At 45.7% G+C, this 24,411-nt stretch overlaps 1 protein-coding gene across 1 annotated transcript in view; it reads right to left on the bottom strand.

Moving 5' to 3' along the window:
* The window catches only part of LRIG1 (leucine rich repeats and immunoglobulin like domains 1), a gene marked incomplete at its 5' end in the record, with an annotated part of 119,192 nt that overhangs the window by 69,440 nt on the left and 25,341 nt on the right, over positions 1-24,411 (bottom strand). Inside the window, 2 exons of the mRNA XM_024747059.1 lie at positions 140-214; positions 11,097-11,168. Of these exons, the coding sequence (XP_024602827.1) occupies positions 140-214; positions 11,097-11,168 (147 nt within the window). The remainder of the gene's footprint in view (positions 1-139; positions 215-11,096; positions 11,169-24,411) is intronic.

Below are 24,411 nucleotides of genomic sequence, written 5' to 3'. Positions count from 1 at the left end.
TAGAGCTACATGGAGAAAGGCCCCTTTTTTTTTTTAACCAGTGAGCCCAGAAACACGAGTTGCCCTGCCACCAAATGTCAGCAAGATGATACCATGGCCTCCCCACACAGTCCAGGGTCCCCCAAATGGTACCACTTACAGAAAGAGAGAGAGGATACGAGATGAGGCCGCACCCAGCGACGGTATGGCTGTCAACTCATTGTTATTGAGGTACCTGTAATGACAACAAGAAGAAATGAATCATTCAAATTAAGAGTAAGAAATCACAGACATAAAAGGGAAATAAAAAAAAAAAAAAACAGTGCTGAGTTGCCCATGGGAAGACTGCTATGTTGTAATGCTGAATACGAGATAAAGAATTTAAAAGCAAGTTGTCAACGGGAGAGAATTCATGCCAGGTCACAAAAGCCAATTATTTACCACACCCAGAGTTTGTGAACAAATACTCAGGAGATGGCTCCCGTCCTCTAGGAGCTTCCAATCTAGCTCAGAAATCAAGACTAACAGACTGCGAACTGCGAACGACAGCGCCCTCAAGACCCCCAGTGAGAGAACTCCTTGTGGGCTGAAACAGTCAGAAAAGGATCTGGGGAGGAAAGACCGCCCCCTCCTGGTTGTTTTTGTACACATCCCTGACACGGCTCTGCCCTCACCAAAGGGCAACACGCTCGGACCCTGCGCCAAAGACTCGTGCACTCCTGTTGGGTTCCTGGCGCTGGGACACGTGGGCCAACTACTCCAATGCCTCATCTGTACAACAGCAAAGGAGCTGGACTTGGAGATTCTCATCTATTTGAGATTCCAGCTTCTCTGAACTCTGATGAAGTCTCCAGACACGTTTCCCAGGAATATATCCGTATAACGGATATATACACACACACTTTTGCATGCAGACAACTGGAAAATCCTCCTCAGACCACAGATGCTTCCCAAGCTCCCTTCCCGCTCGAATATTCTAAATCTGTACTTCCATAGTTCATGACTCTTAATGGAAGGGGAAGCCCGAGAACCAGAACACAGCTCGCCTGGTCCGCCCCCACAGGCTCCGGAATCTGGCCTCCTTACATGGACATGTATTTCCAAATCTGAGAAGAGAATCGAAAATCAGGCTTGCAAAGTGAGTGCAAAAATCCTTAGGAAAGCCAAAGCAGCGCTCAGGCTTTTTGCCGGGTGATGGGCTGGAAAGAAACTGTATCTGGGATGCAGAATCAAGGATAAAGCTAGGTTATCTTACTCTCATTTTTGCAGAGTATGTCTTACACAGAGCATCTTGTTATGGTTTGAAGACAAGGCCACTGAAATGACAGCTGTATTCATACAAGTTTACAGCTAGTGTTTGCTTGAATAGAATAATCTGGTTGTCTGCCATCTTTTATAGACATGAATAGGGTTAAAAAAAGGGAAAAGGCCTTGAATTATCCCATTTGCCTTCTTCAGTGCCAAAGCTAGTTAGAGATGAAGCTTGGCAATTACTGGGCTGAGGGACACAGCATGTCTGTTTCAATAGCTTCATGACTGAAGCATCTGGCAGAGAGAAAGCAGATCCATACCACGCGGCAAATCCCTTCTCCACTTAAAGGGCCCTTGTTTGTGTGTTGAAGGAGACAATTAATTACTTTAACAGTCTCTTATCTGACTGCCCCCTAAATCAGATTGCTTCTCCTTCACCTTTTATCTCTCCACCCCTGCTGCGATCTGTTTCCTATCTCGGTACAGGGATGCTGAAAACTCTCCATCAGTATGAATCTCTACTAATAAATCTTCACAGTACCGTAAATGCACATGTTACTAGAAGACAGCCTCAGATCTTATCAGAGCAAGGGAAACTAAGGTCAGGGGCCTGTTGCCAAGAAGGCAGCTTGCTTAAGAACTCTTCATTTCTTACAGATTTACTCTCCAACACAGATGTAGGGGGGTCATAATAATAATAGCGGCAGCTAACTTACTGAGGGCTTATTATGCGCCAGGTACGACTCTAAGAGCCTTTCAGTACACTGACGCGTCTTTAGAGCCCTACAAGGCAGGCCCCATGAACAATGTCATTGTACCAATGGGGAAACTGAATCACTAAGATGTTAAGTAATTTGCCCAAGGTCACCAGTAGTAAAAGGCAGTGGCCCTGTGTGTCTAGCCCCAAAGTTTAGGTTCTTAACCATTACCTCTACTTATTTATAGCGACAGTAGCAACTCTACAGTATTATGTCACTGCATCGCTACACCTCTGAGGTTGGAACCAGGTACTAGTACTGTTCCCCACCTTACAGGTAAGTTCTCTAAATTTCAAATCAAAGGAGAGCCACAAGCGAAAAGGCCAGCAGGCAGAAAGCCGGTAATTCCTTGGGTAACGTGGTAACTGCACTGCAGTTGCTTAGGACTGGACTTGATTTTAAACCCAAAATGAACAGTATGGACTTTACTGCAGGGGAACTCTGGCTGAATGAGCTCGGTCTCAGGCCACCCCTGCTGCACATATGACAAACTGCTCCACCCAATCACACAGAATACTAAATGAACAAGGAGAAGGGGCATCATGGTAATATCTCATATCTTGACCCAAATGCTGGAAGCAGAGTGCGCAGGTGCCGTGGACCAGTGCTGAAGGCGAACAGGACATTTTAGGTCTGGATCAGCAGCCCGGAGTCAACAGGATGAGGCAGAAATCGCACGCTCTGATCTCAGCAGGGCTGCTGGATTTATGAAAAGGTCAGATGGAGCTCAAAGGAGAAGATCTACAAGGCTAGCTTACTTCTGGATCATTTCTACTTAAAAAGAACCGCTAGTAAATCTAAGTCAGCTCCACCACGGCTGGCTCTCTCTTTGTTCACTCTGCCCCTTGTTGAAACCAGAACACTACCCTCAGAAGGCAACGGAGGACCAACTCGCACTGAGACACGACCAACTTGCCAGACTGAAATAGAGACCCGTCAAAAATAGCACAGCCAGAGCTGGGCGGGGAAGGGCCCTCGGGAAGTTCAGCACAGTCTCCACACGTAAAGACACTGTCGGAATTTAGGATTGTGTTTGATGAAATCTTCTGAATATCTCGGGCTGTGCAATCTTCCCCCACTTCAGACTCCCCCCCAAACTTGCTTCCATCCAAGGCCCTAAAAATCCTTCTAAAATATCTGGCTTCTATAACTGAAACTCTTCCTGATGATTCAGGACCGAGAAGTGCTCCAGCAGCATCAGACCTCGAATTGTGGCCCAACCCTGCAGCTGGAAAAGGTGTGAAAAAGATATGGGGGTGGGGGTGGGGGCCCCCCCTGGGCAGACGTGGAGGTGGGCCTTTCCCACCCTCCTGGGCCCCCTCAGCTCTCTCTGAAACTCCCATTTACGTCCTCGACTTGGTTTATAGGAAGCTTTTACATTCTGCAAGATGCAAAATGTTAAAAAAGGATGTTTCTGAGGACTTTCATTACTATGACTGCCTCAATCGAATTAGGCATCAAGAAACAACGAAAAACAAACCCACGGGTCATTCTGACTTACAGTGCTTTCTGGTTTTTACAAAATTTTTGGCCATATTTATTTATATACAGATAGCTGAGAAAAGCACACAGTAAAATTTCAAACTGTTTCAAAAAAAGAACACCAGGAATACATATTGAAATATACAGCTTCCTTGCCCTCCAGGCCTCTGGTCGGCCTCCTCCAGCTGCCGGCTACTAGGGATGGACACGTGTTTTTCTTTCACGCAGATGCTTGTGTGTTATACAGACTGTTCGGTACCAGTTTTCCCCTTAGTAATAGATCTTGGAAATCTCCCTAATTCTTTTAACCAGCAGTGGACCGCTCCTCGGCTGGGATGAACGGTATGAATGAACCATAATTTATTTAGCCGATCCGCCAATTCGTAGGCAGTTTGGTTGTTTCCAAACACAAAGGGAACTGCCACTAATAACAGTCAAAGTTGAGCCGGGGGTTGGAACGTCAGTTCGTTTTGTTTCTCAAGCAGGAGAAAGTCGTCAGTAGCAGGTAGGAGTCAGGGCCACTTAATCAATAACTGTTATTAGTGTTTTCAGCTACTTGAGAATAAGGCAGACTACATAACGACTTTGGCAAGACTTATGACATAGTGTGTATACCAGCTGGCCGGATACAGTTATTTTAATATCGTGACATAGGATATAGTTACTTGAAGTCAGCACTTATAAACAACAAGGGCACACGCTTTTCTATGTGCCAGGCTCTGTGCTGAGGGCTTTATAAAGTGCCACGTCTCACTGAATGACATGTCAACCCTCTAAGGAAGGCATTAAATCATCACCTCACCTTAAAAGAAGAAACTGAGGCCCAGTTACAGCACAGCAGAGCAGGGGTTATTTGGAGGGGATTAGCTCAGATTTTTACATCAGACAGACCCGGGTCCATTCAACCCCCAGCCTACCCCTACCGATCGAACGGCCTTTGGCATGTCACTTAACCTCACTGTGCCTTAGCTTCCATCTCCCCAGTATGTGCAAAGTACGAGCACCAACTTCACAGGGTTTTGGCAGGATCTGGCTGAAATCACTAAATCTAACAGCCCAGGAGAGAGCCAGATGTATACTAAATGCTTAACAGGTGGGGGTAATTCATAGCCAAAAAGCAGTGCCTCACACGACACCCCCTCGGGATTTCACCCCGCCCTTAAACACACCGCACACACGCACACACGGAGGGGGGAGAGCAGAAGCCTGGGACACCAGAGGGTGAGCCATAAATACCCAGAGGCAGGGCACACTCAGCCTTCCTCGCCGCCTTCAGGAACATTTTAGGTCAACAGCCCTGGAAAGCACACGACAGCACCCACATGAAGCATTCCTGGGCCAGGCAGCAGTAACGTGATCCGAGTGCAGTTTTGAAAGAGGCCGGTATAAATAGCCCCTCTTATTAATAGCGGAGCCTCGCCGTCCAGGCCCGCTGGCTGGAAGCCCTCCCTGGTGGGCTTTCCTCGGAGCTGCGGGCAGTGAGGGCCAGGTGGCTTGGCAGCAGGTGCATCCTCGCGTCCTCCGGGGGCCTCCGACGGCTCGCTCTCTCCCTCCCACTGGCCTGCGATGCTCTGTGGTTCCGACCTCCAAAGTAAAACCACTGCTAAACCACCGCCCGCTGCTTTGCCAGCCTGTGGTTCCCCTCGCGCTCAGCTTTCCAGACTCGAGTGGCTGTGCAGGGTTTAGGAGGAACTGACAGCTCCCGGGAGACCCAGTTAATTTAGAAGCAATTGTGTGCCGGCTGTGATTTTTTTCTTTGCTTCAATATCCTTCTCCACCTCCCCACCCTGCCCTCCTGACGGCCTCTTTCTGCCTCCGTCATGTATTAAAATTCCCTTCGGGAAAGGCTCCGATCCTTATCAGTGAGAAGTTCCACTGCTCTGGGCCCCTGGGGAATTTGTCTCGTACATCCCACGGTGTGACATCAGGGACCAGAGGTGGTCACGGTGGTAAAGGTTCAACCTATCGGCCCTCAAGGATTTGTTTCTTAACAAGGCGCCCAGCTTGGGGCGAGGGGCGTGCGCCGTGTGCTTCTGAGAGTAGCAGAAGAGAAGAGAAATAACACACAGGGAACCCTCCCCATGGGCAAGGCTCTGGACATCTGCTCCAATGAATAATTAGTATAATTCGCTAACGCGTCATTATGCCCATGTTCCAGAAGAGGGAAAAGAGGCACAGAGGTAAGTAACTTGTCCAGGGACACAGTCCCCATAAGGGCCAGAACCAGAACTCAAATCCAGGTCTGCTTGCTACCAAATGTGCATTTTCCCCAGTACCCCCTACTGCATCCATAAAGGGCAAGCCCTGTCTTTACAACTCCCACACCCAGGAAGGCAGTGCTGCCATGGAGAGCTTGGGACAGGAGTTAGACTGAGGACTGCAGGCCCAGCTCTCCCATGTACTAGCTGTGCAATTGCAGCCAGGTTCCCAGGCCTCGACTCCTCCAACCGTCTCAAAAAGGCAGAATGTCCATAAGGCGTGGACGGCTTAGCACAGTGGCCAGCTACGCGTGTCAACAATCCTGAGTGCGTTCGCGGGAAAAAGGAGAGAAGGCACACGCAGCAGAGAGAGCGCAGACGAGTGGGTGAGGAGCCTCTTCCTGTCCCTAAATTCAACAGGAGCTCAGGGGAGGGAGAAAAGGCACGCTGGGAGGGGGGGAGGGAGAAAAGGCACGCTGGGAAGGGAGAAGGGAGGCTGGGCTTGGAGGGAGTGTGGGTTTGGACAAGGGGTCTGGAGGAGTTAAGAGGAAATACCCGGTACCTAGAGAGAGAAGACTGGTGCAGGACGAGTGATACAGGAGATAAACACTGCACTTCCTGTCCTTTTAAAATCTTCGGTGGAAGGCTGTGGGTTGAGATGAGGCGGGTATGGGGATTTGGGGCAGTGCAGCTTCAGGGTTAAATGCACAGCTCTGGGAATCAAACAGATCTGAGTTCAGCTCTCAGCTTTACCAACTAGGCAACACTGCACAGGTTTATTTAACCTCTCCGAGCTTCCATTTCCTCCTTTGTAAAGTGGAGAAAATAACTGTAAAGGAAAGAATTTAAATCAGATAGAGCCGGTGTCAGGATGAACTGAGGCAGTCTTACCCAAAGTTTGAGTGTGGTACTGCTGTGATTACTGTGGCCGTTGGGACTCGGGAAATTTATTTTTAAGACTAACCAGCATCCCCAGTGAAGGACAGGTGCAAGTCAGGTGCTCTCAGCTCTAGATGTGGGTGGGGTTTACGTTCCAAAAAAGCACGAAGTTGAAGGGGGATTAAAAGCCGGAGGTCAAGGGAACCAAACCAAATGAAAATTGAAAGGCTGTCTGGGGAAGGAACCAATGGAAAAAGAAAACTAGAGAGAATAATGCAGAAAAGGCTCATGGGAGCATCTACTGTGCCCCAAATTTATGGCAGGCCAATGATTTTGGAACCATAACCTATCATGACCCCCAGGGCCCTACGGGACCCAGGCGCTGGCCACACACCCCACCCCTCATGCACTCCTGGCACAACGGCCCTCGTCCTCTTCCTTCCTTGGGGGCCTGTATTTGCAGCCTGTCCTGTCCACATCGTTCACATTTGCTTGATCTGATCATCACCATCCTAAGCACGCTGGCTCCGTCATCACCCCTCCAAAGTCACAAAAGAAGAAAATCCTCCCGTGACCCTGTCCTACGCCCCCCTTAACACTTACTACCAGTGAGTCCTACTGGTTTCCTTGTTACCCCTAGGTCGTGCCCCATCTTAACGTGAGTCCTGTGAGAGGCGAGGTTTGTCTGCAGCGCCAGGATTGGGGGAGAAGGGGAGCAGCATTTAAGGGGCCGCCGAAAAACTCCGGAGCCAGGATAAGAATATCTGAATGCAGTGTTTTTTAAATAACAAAGTGAACACAAAACAAAATTCATTAAGAACAGAGTATCTAAGTTTTCACACCAAGATAGGATTGGCAACAGTGCCGTGTCAAGCCAGACTGGAGCCTGGGGCAAAGGAAAGGTGAGTAAAGCTGATCCTGACTTTGCCAAAACTTCTTGTATTTTGTTGACCATGGGGTTTCTTGGGCATTCATTTTGATGTTTTAAATACTGCATTAAGGTATCGTTTATCTCAAATGCTGAGTTTTTAGAGGCCCCTTAATTAAATTCTGCACCTGAGGCGAATGCCTCATTTGCCAACCCTAATCCTAGCCCTGTATGCCTGTCTTATTCACTCCTGTGCTCCCAGCAGCACAGCAGTGCCTGGCTCATACTAGGTATTCGAGGAAATGTTAAATGAAAGCTTGAATAATGCCAGAAGAAACACCTCAATTTTTGTTTTTGTCCAATTCTAAAAGAAACCACTAAGCTCTGAGACTCAACATGCAGAAGTTGGATATCATAACCACAAGCATTAAAGGCAGCCTGGATCAGGGGAAAGCACTGGGTTATGAAGCAAACCGGTTCCTTGATGGACTGCCGTTATCATCTTGGGTGACTGTGATGGGCTGAACTGTATTCCCTCAAGATTCATATGTTGAACTCCTAGCCCTCAGTACCTCAGAATGTGACTGCATTTGGAGAAAGGGTCTTGAAAGAGGTCATATGGATGGGTCCTAATCCAATATAGCTGGTGCCCTTTTAAGAAGAGGACATTTGGACACACACAAGAGGCACCAGGGAAGCGCACATATAAAGGAAAGGCCACATGAAGAGGTGGCAAGAAGGTGGCTTCAGTGGAAACCAACCGTGCCAGGACCTTGCTCTTGAACTTCCAGCCTCCAAAACTGTGAGAAAATAAGTTTCCGTCCTTGAAGTCACCCAGTCTGTGGTCTTTTTGGCAAACTAACAGAAAAACCCACTCCAAACTTCCCTGCCCTGACCACTGGTCTGTTGACCCTATGGGAAAATAATGATCCTGGACAAAGTATTTCCAAGAGCCCTTTCCAACTCTGATCTTCCTTTAACTTTGGAAGTTGAAACCTTTTTAAAACAGACATGGAAATCATAAACGCCATCTTGGAGAATTTGGAGACGGCGGTAGGGAATGCAAGTATTTTACAAACTGCACCATCTGATTAAATTTCCTTTAGATAAATCATCAACAATGGAATCGAAGAATAATAAACAAGGACTTTTATCAGTTACATATAGTAAGTAAAATATGTAAAGCACTTTATAATCTCTAAAAAATATCTAACAATAGAAGCACTGGGTGAATGATTTACGGAATATTCATGTGTAGTAGTTTTACACAAAAATTGAAATGGGATAGTAAAAACCTTTTAATTTACATGACAAAGTAGTCAAAAATGTAAGGATAAGTAAAAAAACAGACATAATACCACAATATAAACACAGCTTGATTCCAGAATTATAAGTGTAGAGGTGTATATTTTTCACTAAGTGTTCACAATGGTTAAGTCTGGGTGATAATTCTAGTAATTTTCATTTGTTTTTACATATTTCTACAGTTTACAAATTTTCTGCAGTGGGTATGCATGGCTTTTCTCTAAAGTCCCCGTGGAACTAAAATCCTCATAACCCTAACATCCATGTTAAAAGCAGAATTCTTTACATTAAAAAGAAGAAAAAGAAGAGGAAGAGTCATTAAAGGCAGCCTGGATCAGGGGAAAGCACTGGGTTATGAAGCAAACCGGTTCCTTGATGGACTGCCGTTATCATCTTGGGTGACTGTGATGGGCTGAACTGTATTCCCTCAAGATTCATATGTTGAACTCCTAGCCCTCAGTACCTCAGAATGTGACTGCATTTGGAGAAAGGGTCTTGAAAGAGGTCATATGGATGGGTCCTAATCCAATATAGCTGGTGCCCTTTTAAGAAGAGGACATTTGGACACACACAAGAGGCACCAGGGAAGCGCACATATAAAGGAAAGGCCACATGAAGAGGTGGCAAGAAGGTGGCTTCAGTGGAAACCAACCGTGCCAGGACCTTGCTCTTGAACTTCCAGCCTCCAAAACTGTGAGAAAATAAGTTTCCGTCCTTGAAGTCACCCAGTCTGTGGTCTTTTTGGCAAACTAACAGAAAAACCCACTCCAAACTTCCCTGCCCTGACCACTGGTCTGTTGACCCTACGGGAAAATAATGATCCTGGACAAAGTATTTCCAAGAGCCCTTTCCAACTCTGATCTTCCTTTAACTTTGGAAGTTGAAACCTTTTTAAAACAGACATGGAAATCATAAACGCCATCTTGGAGAATTTGGAGACGGCGGTAGGGAATGCAAGTATTTTACAAATTGCACCATCTGATTAAATTTCCTTTAGATAAATCATCAACAATGGAATCGAAGAATAATAAACAAGGACTTTTATCAGTTACATATAGTAAGTAAAATATGTAAAGCACTTTATAATCTCTAAAAAATATCTAACAATAGAAGCACTGGGTGAATGATTTACGGAATATTCATGTGTAGTAGTTTTACACAAAAATTGAAATGGGATAGTAAAAACCTTTTAATTTACATGACAAAGTAGTCAAAAATGTAAGGATAAGTAAAAAAACAGACATAATACCACAATATAAACACAGCTTGATTCCAGAATTATAAGTGTAGAGGTGTATATTTTTCACTAAGTGTTCACAATGGTTAAGTCTGGGTGATAATTCTAGTAATTTTCATTTGTTTTTACATATTTCTACAGTTTACAAATTTTCTGCAGTGGGTATGCATGGCTTTTCTCTAAAGTCCCCGTGGAACTAAAATCCTCATAACCCTAACATCCATGTTAAAAGCAGAATTCTTTACATTAAAAAGAAGAAAAAGAAGAGGAAGGAGGAGGAGGAGGAGGAGGAGGAGGAAGAGGAGGAGGAAGAGGAAGAGGAGGAAGAGGAGGAGGAGGAAGAGGAGGAGGAGGAGGAAGAGGAAGAGGAAGAGGAGGAGGAGGAAGAGGAGGAAGAGGAAGAGGAGGAGGAAGAGGAAGAGGAGGAGGAAGAGGAGGAGGAGGAAGGGGAGGAGGAGGAAGGGGAGGAGGAGGAAGAGGAGGAGGAGGAAGAGGAGGAGGAGGAGGAAGAGGAAGAGGAAGAGGAGGAGGAGGAAGAGGAGGAAGAGGAAGAGGAGGAGGAAGAGGAAGAGGAGGAGGAAGAGGAGGAGGAGGAGGAGGAAGAGGAGGAGAAGGAGAAGAAGAAAAGATTGAGGCCTGATTTAAAGGATACTGCAAAAGGCAGCAAGCCTAGAGTTCCAAAGGCAGTAATTTCTAGTTCTCTTTGGAGATGGGAAGAGAAAGTCTACCTTACTATCTATTCCTCTATACCTTGGTTTCCTGGGAAACAGAAGGGGTGGGCTGGCGCAAATGTCCCTGCAAAGCAGGCTGCTCTAGTGCCCTGGGAACTGGGGGAAGTACTAGCCAGGTGTGTTAAACCAGCTGGTCCCCCAGGCTTCCCACAAGCCTATACACCCACCATGGACTTGTGATTTCCAGTAACTCCACACCTGCTGGACTGCCCAGGAAAAAGAGAGGGGCTTCAGTGAAGGAGCACTAACTAAGTAGGACAGTTTGTCACTGACAGTCCCTCACAGATGCTCCTTATAACAAGTTCAGACTGCTGATCCAGGGAAGAGAGCGACGCTGCCATAAGAGAGAATCTTTCCAAGGAGCTCTCCATCCCGCCAACCCCCAGAAGTTTGGGGAAAAGCACTCACACTTCTTGTAGATTCGGCAAGTCCTCAAAACCAGCAGGATCAATCTCAGAAAGTTTGCTGTGACTCAGGTTTCTGGAAAAAGGAGAGCAAAAAACAAAAAATTCAGTCAGTACCCTCAAATTCAGGAATCGTCTACCCATCCCTCCCCTCATAACTGCCCGTATCTCACGCCCTATTTTAAGTAATCTTATTGATAATGAGATTTAGAGCTATACCTCATCCCCACTTGGATCCATAAACAAGCCACTGTGAAAATCTCAATTCACCTGAGGTTGGCTAAATCCAAATGGATTTCAATCAATACCATTTTGCCACTTCACAACTTTATAAAGAAATTCTGAGGGAAGCTAACCCTCCTACTTTACACTAGAGCATGCTGGTCCAAATGCTTTGTACCATATCAAGTCCAAGGCTTTTTTAAATGGTTTTTTTTTTTTTTTTTTTTTGCAGTACACGGGCCTCTCACTGTTGTGGCCTCTCCCGGTGCGGAGCACAGGCTCCGGACGCGCAGGCTCAGCGGCCATGGCTCACGGGCCCAGCCGCTCCGCGGCATGTGGGATCTTCCCGGACCGGGGCACGAACCCTTGTCCCCTGCATCGGCAGGCGGACTCTCAACCACTGTGCCACCAGGGAAGCCCTGGGCCCTTACTTCTTAACTGTGCACTGTGCCCTGCTCCCTGCCACTAAAATACACCTAGTCCTGTGTATGCTGAAGGGGCTGGCTGACATTTTTCATCTCAGCTATTCATTCCATTGCCATTACTGACAATTAACAAGGACCGCGAATCGTGAGTTTAGAGTCTGTCTCTTAAGGGGCCCAGCATCACATTAAGTGCCAACTTTCTTTGAAGCTTCTTCCAGAGACATTCCAATCAATACGAGGCCAGAGCTGACAGCCATTTCACTGTCAAGACATTCATCTAAATAAAAGTCAAACTACCCTTGAAAATTAATGACACATCTGTGTTCAGGGCACAGCCTGAATTAAAAGCAATTTGTCCAAGGATTATGATACCATAAAAATTGAAGGTGGTAATTTTTAAACCACCTATTGAAGACAAGTGTGAGCTTGTCTGCTCTTAGGAGTATTTACAATGGGATACTTAGAAACCAGCAGGTTAGACTTGGAACAGAAAATCCACAAATGGAGAGAATTCTCTCACGTCACAAAAAGGACTGAAAAGACTGAAATTTTCTTCTATGGTGAGCATATTATCATGACAAAGGTGGGTGGAAATCTTGTTTCTGGGTCTGCAGATACTGTGAGTTTATAATGACTGTGACATTTATATCATCATAGGTAATGGGAGTTGTTGGGCTAAAGGAAGCATGAGAGAAAGACTCAGAAACCACAAAGGCAAGAGCAGGAAGGGCAAGCAAGCAATGCGGGTGGTCACCTGCCAGGTGTGGAATGAGGTTGACACAGCAGTGGCCACTCACCCGCCCTCCACCTACAGGGGGCATTTGCTCCTATTTCCAGAAACAAGGGCGGTATTGACCAGTCTCCTCCATTTCCAAGAGAGGCTCAATCTCTGAATTTTTATGTGAAATCTTTTCAATTTTTTAAGTATATATATAAATCTGCAGACCATATTTAGCCCAAGAACCACTGTTTTTCAAGCTCTGATCTAGGTTCAAAATGAATAACTTATTTCTGGCTTGTTATATGTGGCCAGGGCTGGAGCTGGGGCTCACAGGATCCAGGACCCAAGCAATTCCTGGTGGCTCCATTTTGAATGATCTGGAATGAAATCCCTTCCCTCAATTCCCACCACAGGAGGGTCCACATCCTTCAGCAACTCAGTATTAGAATAAAACCACTTTCGGACTTCCCTGGTGGCACAGAGGTTAAGAATCTGCCTGCCAACACAGGGGCACGGGTTCGAGCCCTGGTCCGGGAAGATCCCACATGCCACAGAGCAGCTAAGCCCATGTGCCACAACTACTGAGCCTGCACTCTAGAGCCTGTGAGCCACAACTACTGAGCCTGCGCTCTAGAGCCCACGAGCCACAACTACTGAGCCTGAATGCCAGAACTACTGAAGCCTGTGAGCCTAGAGCCCGTGCTCTGCAACAAAGAGAAGCCACTGTAATGAGAAGCCCACGCACCGCAACAAAGAGTAGCCCTCACTAGCCACAACTAGAGAAAGCCCGTGCTCAACGACAAAGACCCAACGCAGCCATAAATAAATAAATAAATAAAATAAAAAGATAAAAAAAGAGGATAAAACCACTTTAAATCACAACACCCCTTGGTCCATCTTTCCCTTAAAGAGCACACACAATTTACTTAAATTTCAAAAATGCTACACAAATTCTGCTTTTTAGATAAGGCAGCTTGAGAAAGGGGGCTTCCATAAGCTAGTTGTATCAAGAAACCAGCCAGTAACAGGACTTAACATGGAGATTCCAGTAAGTAGCAACAAAGCTTTAGATACTTGTCAGTGGAAATTTAAGCACTCACTGGGTCTGCCTGGATGCGGTGACTTTTTGACTTTCAGTGAACTAGAAAAGCCATACATCAACAACTGAGGGTCTGCAGACTGGCTCTAAGAGCAATTATCCTCTCGAGTGCCTATCAGCCACACAGACAGAAGACAGTGGCTGAGGCTCGGGTCCCTTGGAACAGCTGTGCTTGTGGACACAGAGCTGCCTAGCTTTTTAGTCTTGAGAAATAAATCCTGGTACAAGCTGCTGATCATCAACTGCTTTATCAGGAAATGGGGAAAATATTTATTCTCCCTGACAAATAAATACAATCTGAAGTGAAATCCTCAGACATTTTCTTGTTTGCTCATTTCTGGGAGGCACGCTCCCAGCATAATTATTTTTTATCGTGGTAATATATATATAACACAAAATGGACCATCTTGACCATCTTTAAATGTACGGTTCAGGGGCATTAAGTATATTCTCATTGTGGTGCAACCATCACCACCATCCATTCCTCACTAGAACTTTTTACGCATCTTGTCCAACTGAAATGCAACACTCATGAAGCACTAACTTCCCATTCTCCCCTCCCCCCCGGGGCTGGCCTCCTCCACTCTACATGGTGTCTGTATGAATTTAACTTGGCTCTGTACTTCATGTAAGTGGAGCCATACAGTATACGACCGTGTGTGTCTGGCTTATTTCACTCAGCACAATGCCCTCAAGGTATGTCCACGTTGTAGCATGTGTCAGAATTTCCTGTTCCTTTTTGTGGCTGAATAGCATTCCATTATTCCATTGCATGCAGGTAAGTATGTATCTCACTCACGTTTTGTTTAGCCCTTTAACAGCTGATGGACAGTTGGCTTGTTTCCATCTTTTGGCTATCGTGAATCAGGCTGCTATGAACATTGGTGGGGTTTTTTCCCAGTATAATGAAGTTTTTTTAAAAAAACCCACAAAAACCCTTTGACTGCCAGGCTTCCTGACAACATTCATTCCTCAACGATTAAGGACATCCATCTACTCAGCCCAAGAACTGTGGAGAGAGGGGTATGAATTCTCATCTCCGGTCTGAAGAACAATCTAAGAGTTAATCGGCGAAAAACCTTTAACGAGGCCTTTCTTTCAGGTGGCGGCTGACATGCACACCAGTCAAAAGCATCTCACTTATTTCTACAGACACGATCGCCCCTTACCAGGCCCGACATCTGAGTGTGTCTTCAGTTGAGGGTTTCAGATTCTCCTGTCAAAACAATTCATCTGTCAGCAGGACAGATGCTGTCAAAAGCATTTCTGCACCTTTCAGGAGCAAAGCAGAGGGGAAAGAAACCTCAGGGAATTTAGTTACTGCCAATTGCAGCTTTCATTAAACAGTGTGTCAGCCATTGTCATAACATACACTTCCCTTGTTCTTGGCACAAAGGGTGCGCAGATCTTCGAACAATGGAGCCCGGCCGTAGATATCCTTTCTGCTAACGTGCTGAGAGATGACTGTCCGGCCCACCATTTGCCCAACACACAGGAGGCCTCTCGGCAGAGACCAGCTCAAGTCTTAGCCAGGTTCTATCTGCGGCTGAAAAGCAAAGGCTTCAACAGTGCACGATCGTAAGCTGCTTGATGAGCCTTTTTCCTGGCAAGACCCCCTACCCTGATCCCACACAATGAGAAGAGCTAAGTGTTCAAATAGCTGAGAAATCCCCACTGTTCTGTAAACCTGTGCTCTCCAATTCAGCAGCCACTAGCCGTGTGACTACTGACATTTACGCTTTAATTAAGATTACAGAAAATTAAGAATTCAGTGTCTCAGTGGCACTAGCCATTGTCCAAATGTCCAACCACCTGCGGCTAGCGGTTACTGTCTTGACTGCACAATGCAGGGAGAGGACGTGTCCGTCATCCCTGAAATTTCTATTAATCTAAATCATGGAGTAATCAACAAATACGTCTGAATCATAAAGTAATCAACAAATATTTAAAGTGAAACAGCAGGTAGGGAAGAAACTTGGACTTTAAAAATAAATTTGATGACTATAGCTTTATAGTACAGTCTCAAGTCAGGGAGGCTGAGTCCTCCAGCTCCGTTTTTCTTTCTCAAGATTGCTTTGGCTATTCAGGATCTTTTGTGTTTCCATACAAATTGTAAAAATTTTTTTTCTAATTCTGTGAAAAATTACAAAACAGGTAGAGAGTTACAGACGTAGAAAACAAACTTATGGTTACCGGGGTAAGGGGCGGGGGAGGGATAAATTGGGAGATTGGGATTGACATACACACATTACTATATATAAAATAGATAACTAATAAGGACCTACTGTATAGCACAGGAAACTCTCAATACTCTGTAATGGCCTATATGGGAAAAGAATCTAAAAAAGAGTGAATATATGTATACGTATAACCGATTCACTTTGCTGTACACCTGAAACTAACACACAACACTGTACATCAATCATAGTACAACAAAAAAATTTTTTTAATAAAATAAAAAATAAATTTGAATTTCCCAATCATTCAAGAGCTTTGTTAAAAACGTGGTGGCGGAGCGGCACGGATCTCAGCCGACATCTTCTAGGCACACGCAGTTCTTAACCAGTTCCAACAGAGGAGAGAGCTTTGAAAACTCGATCCACAAGGAAGACACTCTTATGAAAAAGAAATGCCCTCTGAACGTAATTCTATAGGCTTAATCAGTATTTACATAATCTGACCAGCATCTTCCTGGATTACAACCAGAACCACATATTACAAACTTGGCAAACGCCATTCAAAGCTGGCAAACAATAATTCATTGATTCCTTGGAAGTTGAGGGATAAAAAGTTCCGTTTACTTGAGTAAGGTGTGGTGAGCAAATAACCCCAGCATCATTAGACAACGTCTTTAGCACTTCATCCTCAAAAACAGGCACTGCTCACAGACCCCTGACCGTACAGGCCGAACCTCTCACACGGGGAAGGAAGGTGCAATGCATGGCTGTATTTTTCAACTTTAATAAGAATAATAATTCAAAGTGGAAGGAACTGGTCCCAAATCTGTGACAGGCATTCCCTGGGGAAGGAAGTTTTCCCATTCAGTTTGGTTTCCTGGCCCGTCTATTTCCCAGTACTCAGCCCTGTCTGGGCTCCTGAACGGCACAGGACTTTGCAATGTTTTACCTTTCAGATGTTGGCTAAAGTGAAGAATACAGCCGGAAAGAAAAGTGTGAAGCAATCCAATGACCCATCTGCTGAGCACATGGGGCACAGAGGACTAGCCTGGGAACCTCTTCTTTCTTGGGAAACTGTGGGCTTCATCTGTACGTCTCTACCTGACCTCACACTGTGCTGTTGGTCGTCCATTAAAAAAGGAGTCACCAGCTTAGGTCTAACTGGGAAAAAGTGATTGGTCCTTTCAAATTTCAAGGGGTGTGAATGAGGAAGAGCATGTGACTTGTTAAAGTTATTTAATCCCTTAAGCTTTTAAGGCCGTTTCTGCTGCATTTTTACCTTCTGAGGAATTACACATCAAGTTCCAATGAAATCACCACACTGTGTTCCCTAGGCCCACATTATAAGGTTTTACGAGAAGAGATTTCTTTTTAAATCTAGGATATCAGATGTCCTTATCTTTTTTTCTGTTGCAATGTTTTTCCCCCTCATTTACCAAAAGCCACAACTGAATGGCCTATTCATACACAATAAAGGCTTATACTGAGAATGATAAAACTGTATCTTAAACTGGAATCACTCCTCTGACAGCGTCACCCAAGAATTCCCACTCAGAAGGTAGTTCTGTACTTGTCTTTCTTCGGTGAGCTGATCAACCATATATTGCCTAAACTGAGGCTTGGAAAAAGAAACACATTCAGCAAATAATCAAATGTAAAATCACTTGATAGCAACTCAATACGTACAGCTCACCTTGAGAGCTTTTGGTCACTAACGTTGAACAAAGTCAGTAATGAGTCACAGTTATTCCGATTTTTGAAAATGTTACACAGATAATTCTCTATGCAAATGAGGCTTACAAGCAACTCAAAAGAAGAAATAATACACACTAGCCATTATACAAACCCCAGAGCCAGTCACTCCTTAAAATCGGCTTTAGAAATTGGTGCGGGTCTCTGAATTCTGATGCTTAAGACATTGTTTGAGAGGAGTCAGTCGCGTGTGCCTCTGTAATCCCGCCAGTCTTAAATGTGCTTCTCTGCCTTAGTATCTCACACATCTCACCTGGGCCTGTGGTTGATTTCAATGGAGGTTTAAGTCTTTGTCCTACAGCACCCAGCAGATGTCAAATTTGCCAAATATTTATTGAGTGTTTGTCTACAATCTGCAATGCACTTAGGTTAAATTCTAATACAAATCAGGATAAGATCTAGTCCTTGACCTTAAGGAGTTTACAACCTACTGGTCAGATAAGTCTCTGGACCAAATAATTCCAGCCAAAGGCTGTGACAGGGCAAGCATCTTGGGAATGATGGACCAGCAGTTGCAAACTGGCAGCTTTTGGGCCAAAGGTGGGTTGCAGGGAGATTTCTTTCTGAGTGAAGAGTGTTTGGAGAAACCTAAAGTTTTTAGCAAATAATAAAAAGTTTCAGCTTCTCTTGAAATTACAGGCATACCTCAGAGATACTGTGGGCTCGGTTCCAGACCACCGCAATACAGCGAATATCGCAATACTGCAAATCGGACAAATTTTGTGGTTTTCCAGTGCATACAAAATTATGTCTTTACACTATGCTGTAATCCATAAGTGTGCGACGGCATTACGTCTGAAAGAAGAATGGACATACCTTAATTATAAAATAACGCTGTTAGAAAAACGGTGCCAACAGACTTGCTCGATGCAGGGTTGCCACAAACCTTCGATTTGTGAAAAAATGCAATAAAGCGAAATGCAATAGAATGTGGGATGCCTGTCATCACGGGGCTGGCACGCTGACAGCACACTCAGCTACGTTTATTTAGCAAGGACCCCGGCTGACCACAGACCTCACCACTCCTACTGTCTCCCCCAGGACCTCTTCACTCATTTGCAGTATCTCCCTGGCCCTGCAAGCATCTGAGTTTGTCCTCTCGGCGTGGATACCACGGAGTCCAGGTGATGTTCAGAGCAGGGAAGACCAACTGCGATGAGGAAGGTTTATCAGAAAACGCAAGACCTTAGCTAAACCTGGCAGAACAGTAGAAGAACAGCATGGTTTTTAAGGAAGTGTTTCAGGAAACAAGGCCAGAACAGTACAATAAGACACGGAAGGCATGAATCCTAAAAAAAAAAAAAAAAAAAGCCAAGTCAGGACCTCCTAGAAAGGAGAGGTGCAAGACAGGAATTGTTTTAGGGCAAAGTCACGAGGAGTAGCCCCACGTTTGTCAGACATACAACCTAGCAGGCAGTTAAGTCAAGGGTTATACAAACCTTAGCAAACCCCAGTGCCAGGTCCACCATGAATGTTAATCTACAGGGTCATTAAAGCTGATCCCCACAGGAACAGAATATCTCCTTGTTCATCTACTTCAAGTTTTGAGCCCAACACTCAAGAGGCCCACTACCACTGAAAGTAATCAGCCTTTGCTTTCCACAACAGCCCTTAAAACAGGAGACCTTCAGATCTGTTTTGCCTGCCCAAATCTTAGTTTGGCTAAAGAGAGACAAAGTAACCAGATATGATAAGGCTTTCTTATTTAAGCAGTCTCATGTTTGATTGTGGAGGATGAACGGAGGAGAAGCCCACAAATTTCCCACCACAGTCATTCATTAAATATGGCCTGTGCATCACGGACCCTTAAAGATTTAATTAACTTCATTAAGAAGAGGTACTCCAGCCGATGCAGCGGCAGCAGCTCTGCAGTTGTTTTTTTTTTTTGGGGGGGGGGGGGGGAACCTTACAAACAAAGAGAATTTAGGCACAGAATAGCTGCTGGCCACAGGCTGAGCCTCCCACACACCTGTCACAAAGAGACCGCCCCCCAGGACCACCCCAGCAGGGAAGAGGCACCTACAGCCATCATTTGGCTTTGCGATTATTAGAGAAGTGGCTTTGCAGAGACTTGGAAATGGGGAGGGGGAGGGGAGGGGACAGGAGTCTGGTCACCTCCTCTCTACTTTATCACCTCTGAAGAGGGATCACTAATTCACCCTTTCAGACAGTCCTTAAGCTCTCTAGGGCTTTCCAAAGTCATCAGCCCCTTGCCGGGCACCATCCCACACACAGCTGAATCCTTCCCTCCTCAAGCCCAGCCACTCAGCACAGCTGAGGGTGGTGATGCCTCAGCTGCAGGCGCTCCCACCCCTACCAACCTCTCCTTGTCCTGAGGCACCGGGGGCTCCAGTGAGAGTGGAGGGCTGATCAGTCAGGACCCAAAGGGGACAGACGTGCGCCAAGAACGCGTGCTCACCTCCAGCGACACATTTAGAGGCTGGAGTGCCTTCAGTTAAAAAAAAGGAGGAGAATTTTCCTAAATGAAAACCATGCTCTACGGAGGCAGGAAACAGAGACTCTTGCTTCTGTTGTAGTTAAAACAAGTCGGGCAAACGGGACAGGCAGTGAGGGACACATTAATCCAGTGGATAAATGTGGAATCCATGGTTTGTCAAGCGCTTCGTAGAGTCCACCAGTGCCCCTGTGGTCACAGATTACTGTTTTCCTGTCCTAACACCTCCACCTGTACCCCTCTGTCACTACAAATATCCACTTTCAGGAGATTATTTTCCAGTGGAACCAACCACTGCAAAATACAGGGTGTTTAGTAAAACCATGATGGGGATTTGAAATTCATTAACTTTGGCTTGACCTACGCAAGATGCAAACTACTAACACCTTAGGAACCGTTCTTTGATTGAATGCTTCACGCAACAGAATTTGAATGTGTCAATGTGGGCATAACCACCAACCGTAAGTGATACTGTGATCAATTTCCTTTTCCAACACACTGCAATGCTTCTCCACTGAACACTGAGTGACTGCCCACACTTCATGCCCCCACCTAAGGGCCCTGAGAGGAATGTGACTGTCAGAGAGGGAAATAACCATTTTAACATGGCCCCATAAAAAGCACTCTTGGTCGCAAGAACAGGGTGGCCAGATTCCGAGCCTGTCTTGCTGGCAGAAGCTACAACTGAGGATTTCATTGGGATAAAGGGATAAAGAAATTCTGTATCAGTGACTCAAGATTCTTCAGAAATGAAACCTCCAATAATGGAGTACTTCCCCTGAGTACAAGAGACACACTGAAATATTAAGAACAAACAAACAAACAAAAAAAACCCTTCCTACCATCTGAGTCATTACAGGCCATTCTAAACACTCTTGTCTAGATGTTTCCTAGAACCAGGAAAGGACTAAAGCATTCATTCTATGCTTTTCTAACCTTCATCTCTTAAAATTCACTCTAACATAATCCAACCAACAAAAAATAGTAGTACACGAACCTCACGTAACAGAAATGTACGCCAAAAGATGAAAATTAAACTTTGCACGTGTGATGATCAGAGTTTGTTGATGCTGTTTAAAAGAAGTATTTAGAAGAGTGATTTTAGGCAAATATCCTTTGGGGTTACAAAAGGGCAATATATGATAATTTGCCTAATCGTCCCCCTTAAAGGGGAGGAAGAAGGAAAACAAAAGACTTTTTTTTAAAGCAAATACATCTCTACAAGGAACAGCTTACCTTAGTTTTATCAGCATCTCTTTCCTTTCCCACTCCCACACAAAAAAGTTTAAGGGACGAATGACGTAAGTGGGCATAACTACCTTCCCAGCATAGAGCTGCTCATAAGGAAAACCCTTTCTGGAAAGCCAGAAGTTCCTAGGGGTGTGCTCTGGAATGCCCTAGCAGCTTCCACTGGAATTTACATGCATCTTTTATTTTTCCAACTGAAATCACACCCAGCATTCACTAATGTCTCAGGCATCTCTCTGTGCCTGTGCAAAGCCCAAGCACCCACAATCTACAAAGCTAACATGAAAATCTAGGTTTACTTGCATTCACCGTGATACTCTGCATTACAAACAGATTAAGCGCAAGGTTCCCACAAGTGTTACCGAACATTCTCTTCTTGGTTTTCCACGTCTTCTTCTAGGTTTCAAACAGTCAAATATTATCTTCTCGATTTATCCTCCCATCTTTTCCCAGCTACCTCCCAACTTAAAAATGAAGATGACTCAAATACAGAGAACAGATCCCTGATATGAAGTCAGCCAAGTTCAAAAACTGAATTGACTCACAATTTCTCGAAAACACATCCGCTGCATTACAGGGAGGCATGCGAGGGACTCGAGCTAAGTATTTGAAAGAAAACGCAGTTTGGAAAGGTCAGCCTCTTGTCTAACAGTGAAGGTGCTGACTTTATTAGCTAGCTTATCGACTTGGGATCTCGTTCTGTCAATTTTTCCACTGGGCTTTTTAAAGTTTATGCGTGTCATGAAATGCTCAGCAGAAGCCAAAATTTTTCTTTCTATGATGCTCACACGTCACGAAAACACCATAAAATTAAAAGCCCATCCACGGGCCTCCCTGGTGGCGCAGTGGTTGAGAGTCCGCCTGCCGATGCAGGGGACACAGGTTCGTGCCCCGGTCCGGGAAGATCCCACATGCCGCGCAGCAGCTGGACCCGTGAGCCATGGCCGCTGAGCCTGCGCGTCCGGAGCCTGTGCTCCGCAACGGGAGAGGCCACAACAGTGAGAGGCCCGCGTACTGCAAAAAAAAAAAAAAAAAAAAGCCCATCCACATCGCTGTCCTGAGGCCATGGTGACTTCTCTGGTTGTTGAAACGGCCGAGTAGATGCTAAGTAAGTCAAGGTCGGGCAGCCAGGTGGTATTTCAGCACAGCTTTGGCACAGAGTGCTTTCTGCTGTTGCAATACAGGGCCTTCCTTTTCACTGAAATTACAGACACAAAGCATCAGATGGCGCCTGTGACCTGCACCCTGGACATACTAAACTTTTACTACGTCGAATGGAAAACTGGTGGTGAAAATGACGGAGCTGCAATACACTTTTGCTGCTTCTTCTTTTTTTTAAATCATTCATCAAGACTCCTAAAAAGGATGCTTTCCCTCTTCCATGTGGTCCATCAACATTCGCAGGGGCCCAGGGCATCCTAACACCTACCTCCTCACAGCCACACCCTCCCCACCACCACCCTGCCTCTTGAGAGTTTGTAGTTCCAGGTCATTTACTCCCAAAGATGTGTCTTAAAGGTTGGATCCTAACAGTACATTCCACTAAATTATACCTCAACCAAATAATGACCACTGGTATCTACAAGATGCGAGTCCGTTTTTAGAGTAAATCACTAGCAAAATCAATGAAAAGCTCTACCGGAAGTCATTCACAAGTAACTCCCTTTGGACTCCCAGTTACAGGCTGGAGAGACCTCAGAAACTCCACGTGGACCTCTGTGAGTGCTAGGGAGACAAAAGCCATTCACTTCCCATCCCAGCAGGAAATCAGAGGCCATGGTCCTACCAAACCCAGACCTCCCTGACATCAGCTACAGAGAGGCAGCTTCCCTATGAACAGCCAGCACTTCTTTGCCTAACACGTGTTACCTGTTGAACACACACATACACACACACCCAGCTTCCACCATCACTCCTTTTTAAAGATGATGTAATCCAATTCGAACTGGTCACAGTCTCTGCTCAGCTTGTCCTGGTCAACCGACTCTATCACCCTGGTGGGGAGAGGCTGACTTGTTCCTGCAGACTTCACACTGACAAAAGTGGCATCCCAAACCCTCTTCAGTTAGAAGCCAACTGGGTTCTACACACTGAGATACAGGGAATCAGAGTACAGTCTGGAGTGTAGCAGAGTTTGTACAATTAAGGCATTCAGTGATGAGACCCAATCTGTCTTCCAGGTCAGACTCTGCAGGCTGGCTTTCCTATCTCCTCACTCCCTCCCACTGGAAGACTGTCACAACAAATAAAAGGTGCTCCCATCCCAGGTCAGGTCTGCACGGCCACACAAGCGTGACTCTGCAAAACTGTGCTGGCAACTCCATACACCTGTGGCAAACTCCAGCCCTGATCCATAAGCCGAGGCGGGTTTGGCTTCAGTGAGGCTTACCCTTGCCCGACCACGGGGAGAAAACCACCCACGCTCTCAGACCCAGAGAGCTCCTGCAGAAAGGCACCTGCACAAACTCGCCGGGGTGGGTTAGAAGGTCACGAGTGCCTCAGAAAAGATCCTTTCTTCCCAGGGGCATGGGACAAATGGTAGGCCTGCCACACTGCTGGTGTCAATATTTATCTAAGGCCTAGGTATTCACCATGGTAGAAACCGGGCACTTTTTCAGTTCACGCATTCAGGTAATTTGCCACTACAAAACCCCCAAACAGAGATTCATTACAGCTTGAATTTCTTTTCTTCCACTGCCATAGAGGAGGCTGGCGGCGGGGCCCACGGTCTATGTCAGCCATAATCCCAGCAGCTCGAGAATAAAGCATTCAACGTGTCTCAGAACTGCCAATATCAAATGGCCTTGCCCCGGGGACAATAAAGAGACACGGAAGTGAAACGAAGCGCCTGCTTTCTCCCTCCCCATGGCATGCATGTTTTCTGCCCTGGAAATGAACAAAGCTTAGGCCTTGCAGTAAAGGAACTGAACCCCCCAGAACCACACCTGGGCATTTCTAGGTGTGACTTACACTGCAGGATTAATCCAGCAACCAATACTTAAAGGTACGTGCAGCTCAAAGGAAGCCATGTGCTATTTCAAGAGCCCTCTTTGCTCAGCTCCGATTCTCCCAGACTCCCCCTCCTTCTCACCCTTTAAGGAGTCTTTCTCCCTTAGCCTCCCCTTCCCCCCAGATAAAGGCCTATACACAGTCCCCCTTCCCAGGTAGAAGTCAGAAGAGAGAACTAGCCCATTAATATCAAGGTTAGGAGGCCCTTAGG

This window comes from Neophocaena asiaeorientalis, unplaced genomic scaffold (assembly GCF_003031525.2).
Source record: "Neophocaena asiaeorientalis asiaeorientalis breed wild unplaced genomic scaffold, Neophocaena_asiaeorientalis_V1.1 scaffold130, whole genome shotgun sequence".
Lineage (NCBI taxonomy): Eukaryota > Metazoa > Chordata > Mammalia > Artiodactyla > Phocoenidae > Neophocaena > Neophocaena asiaeorientalis.
This window is presented reverse-complemented; position numbering and strand designations above follow the sequence as displayed.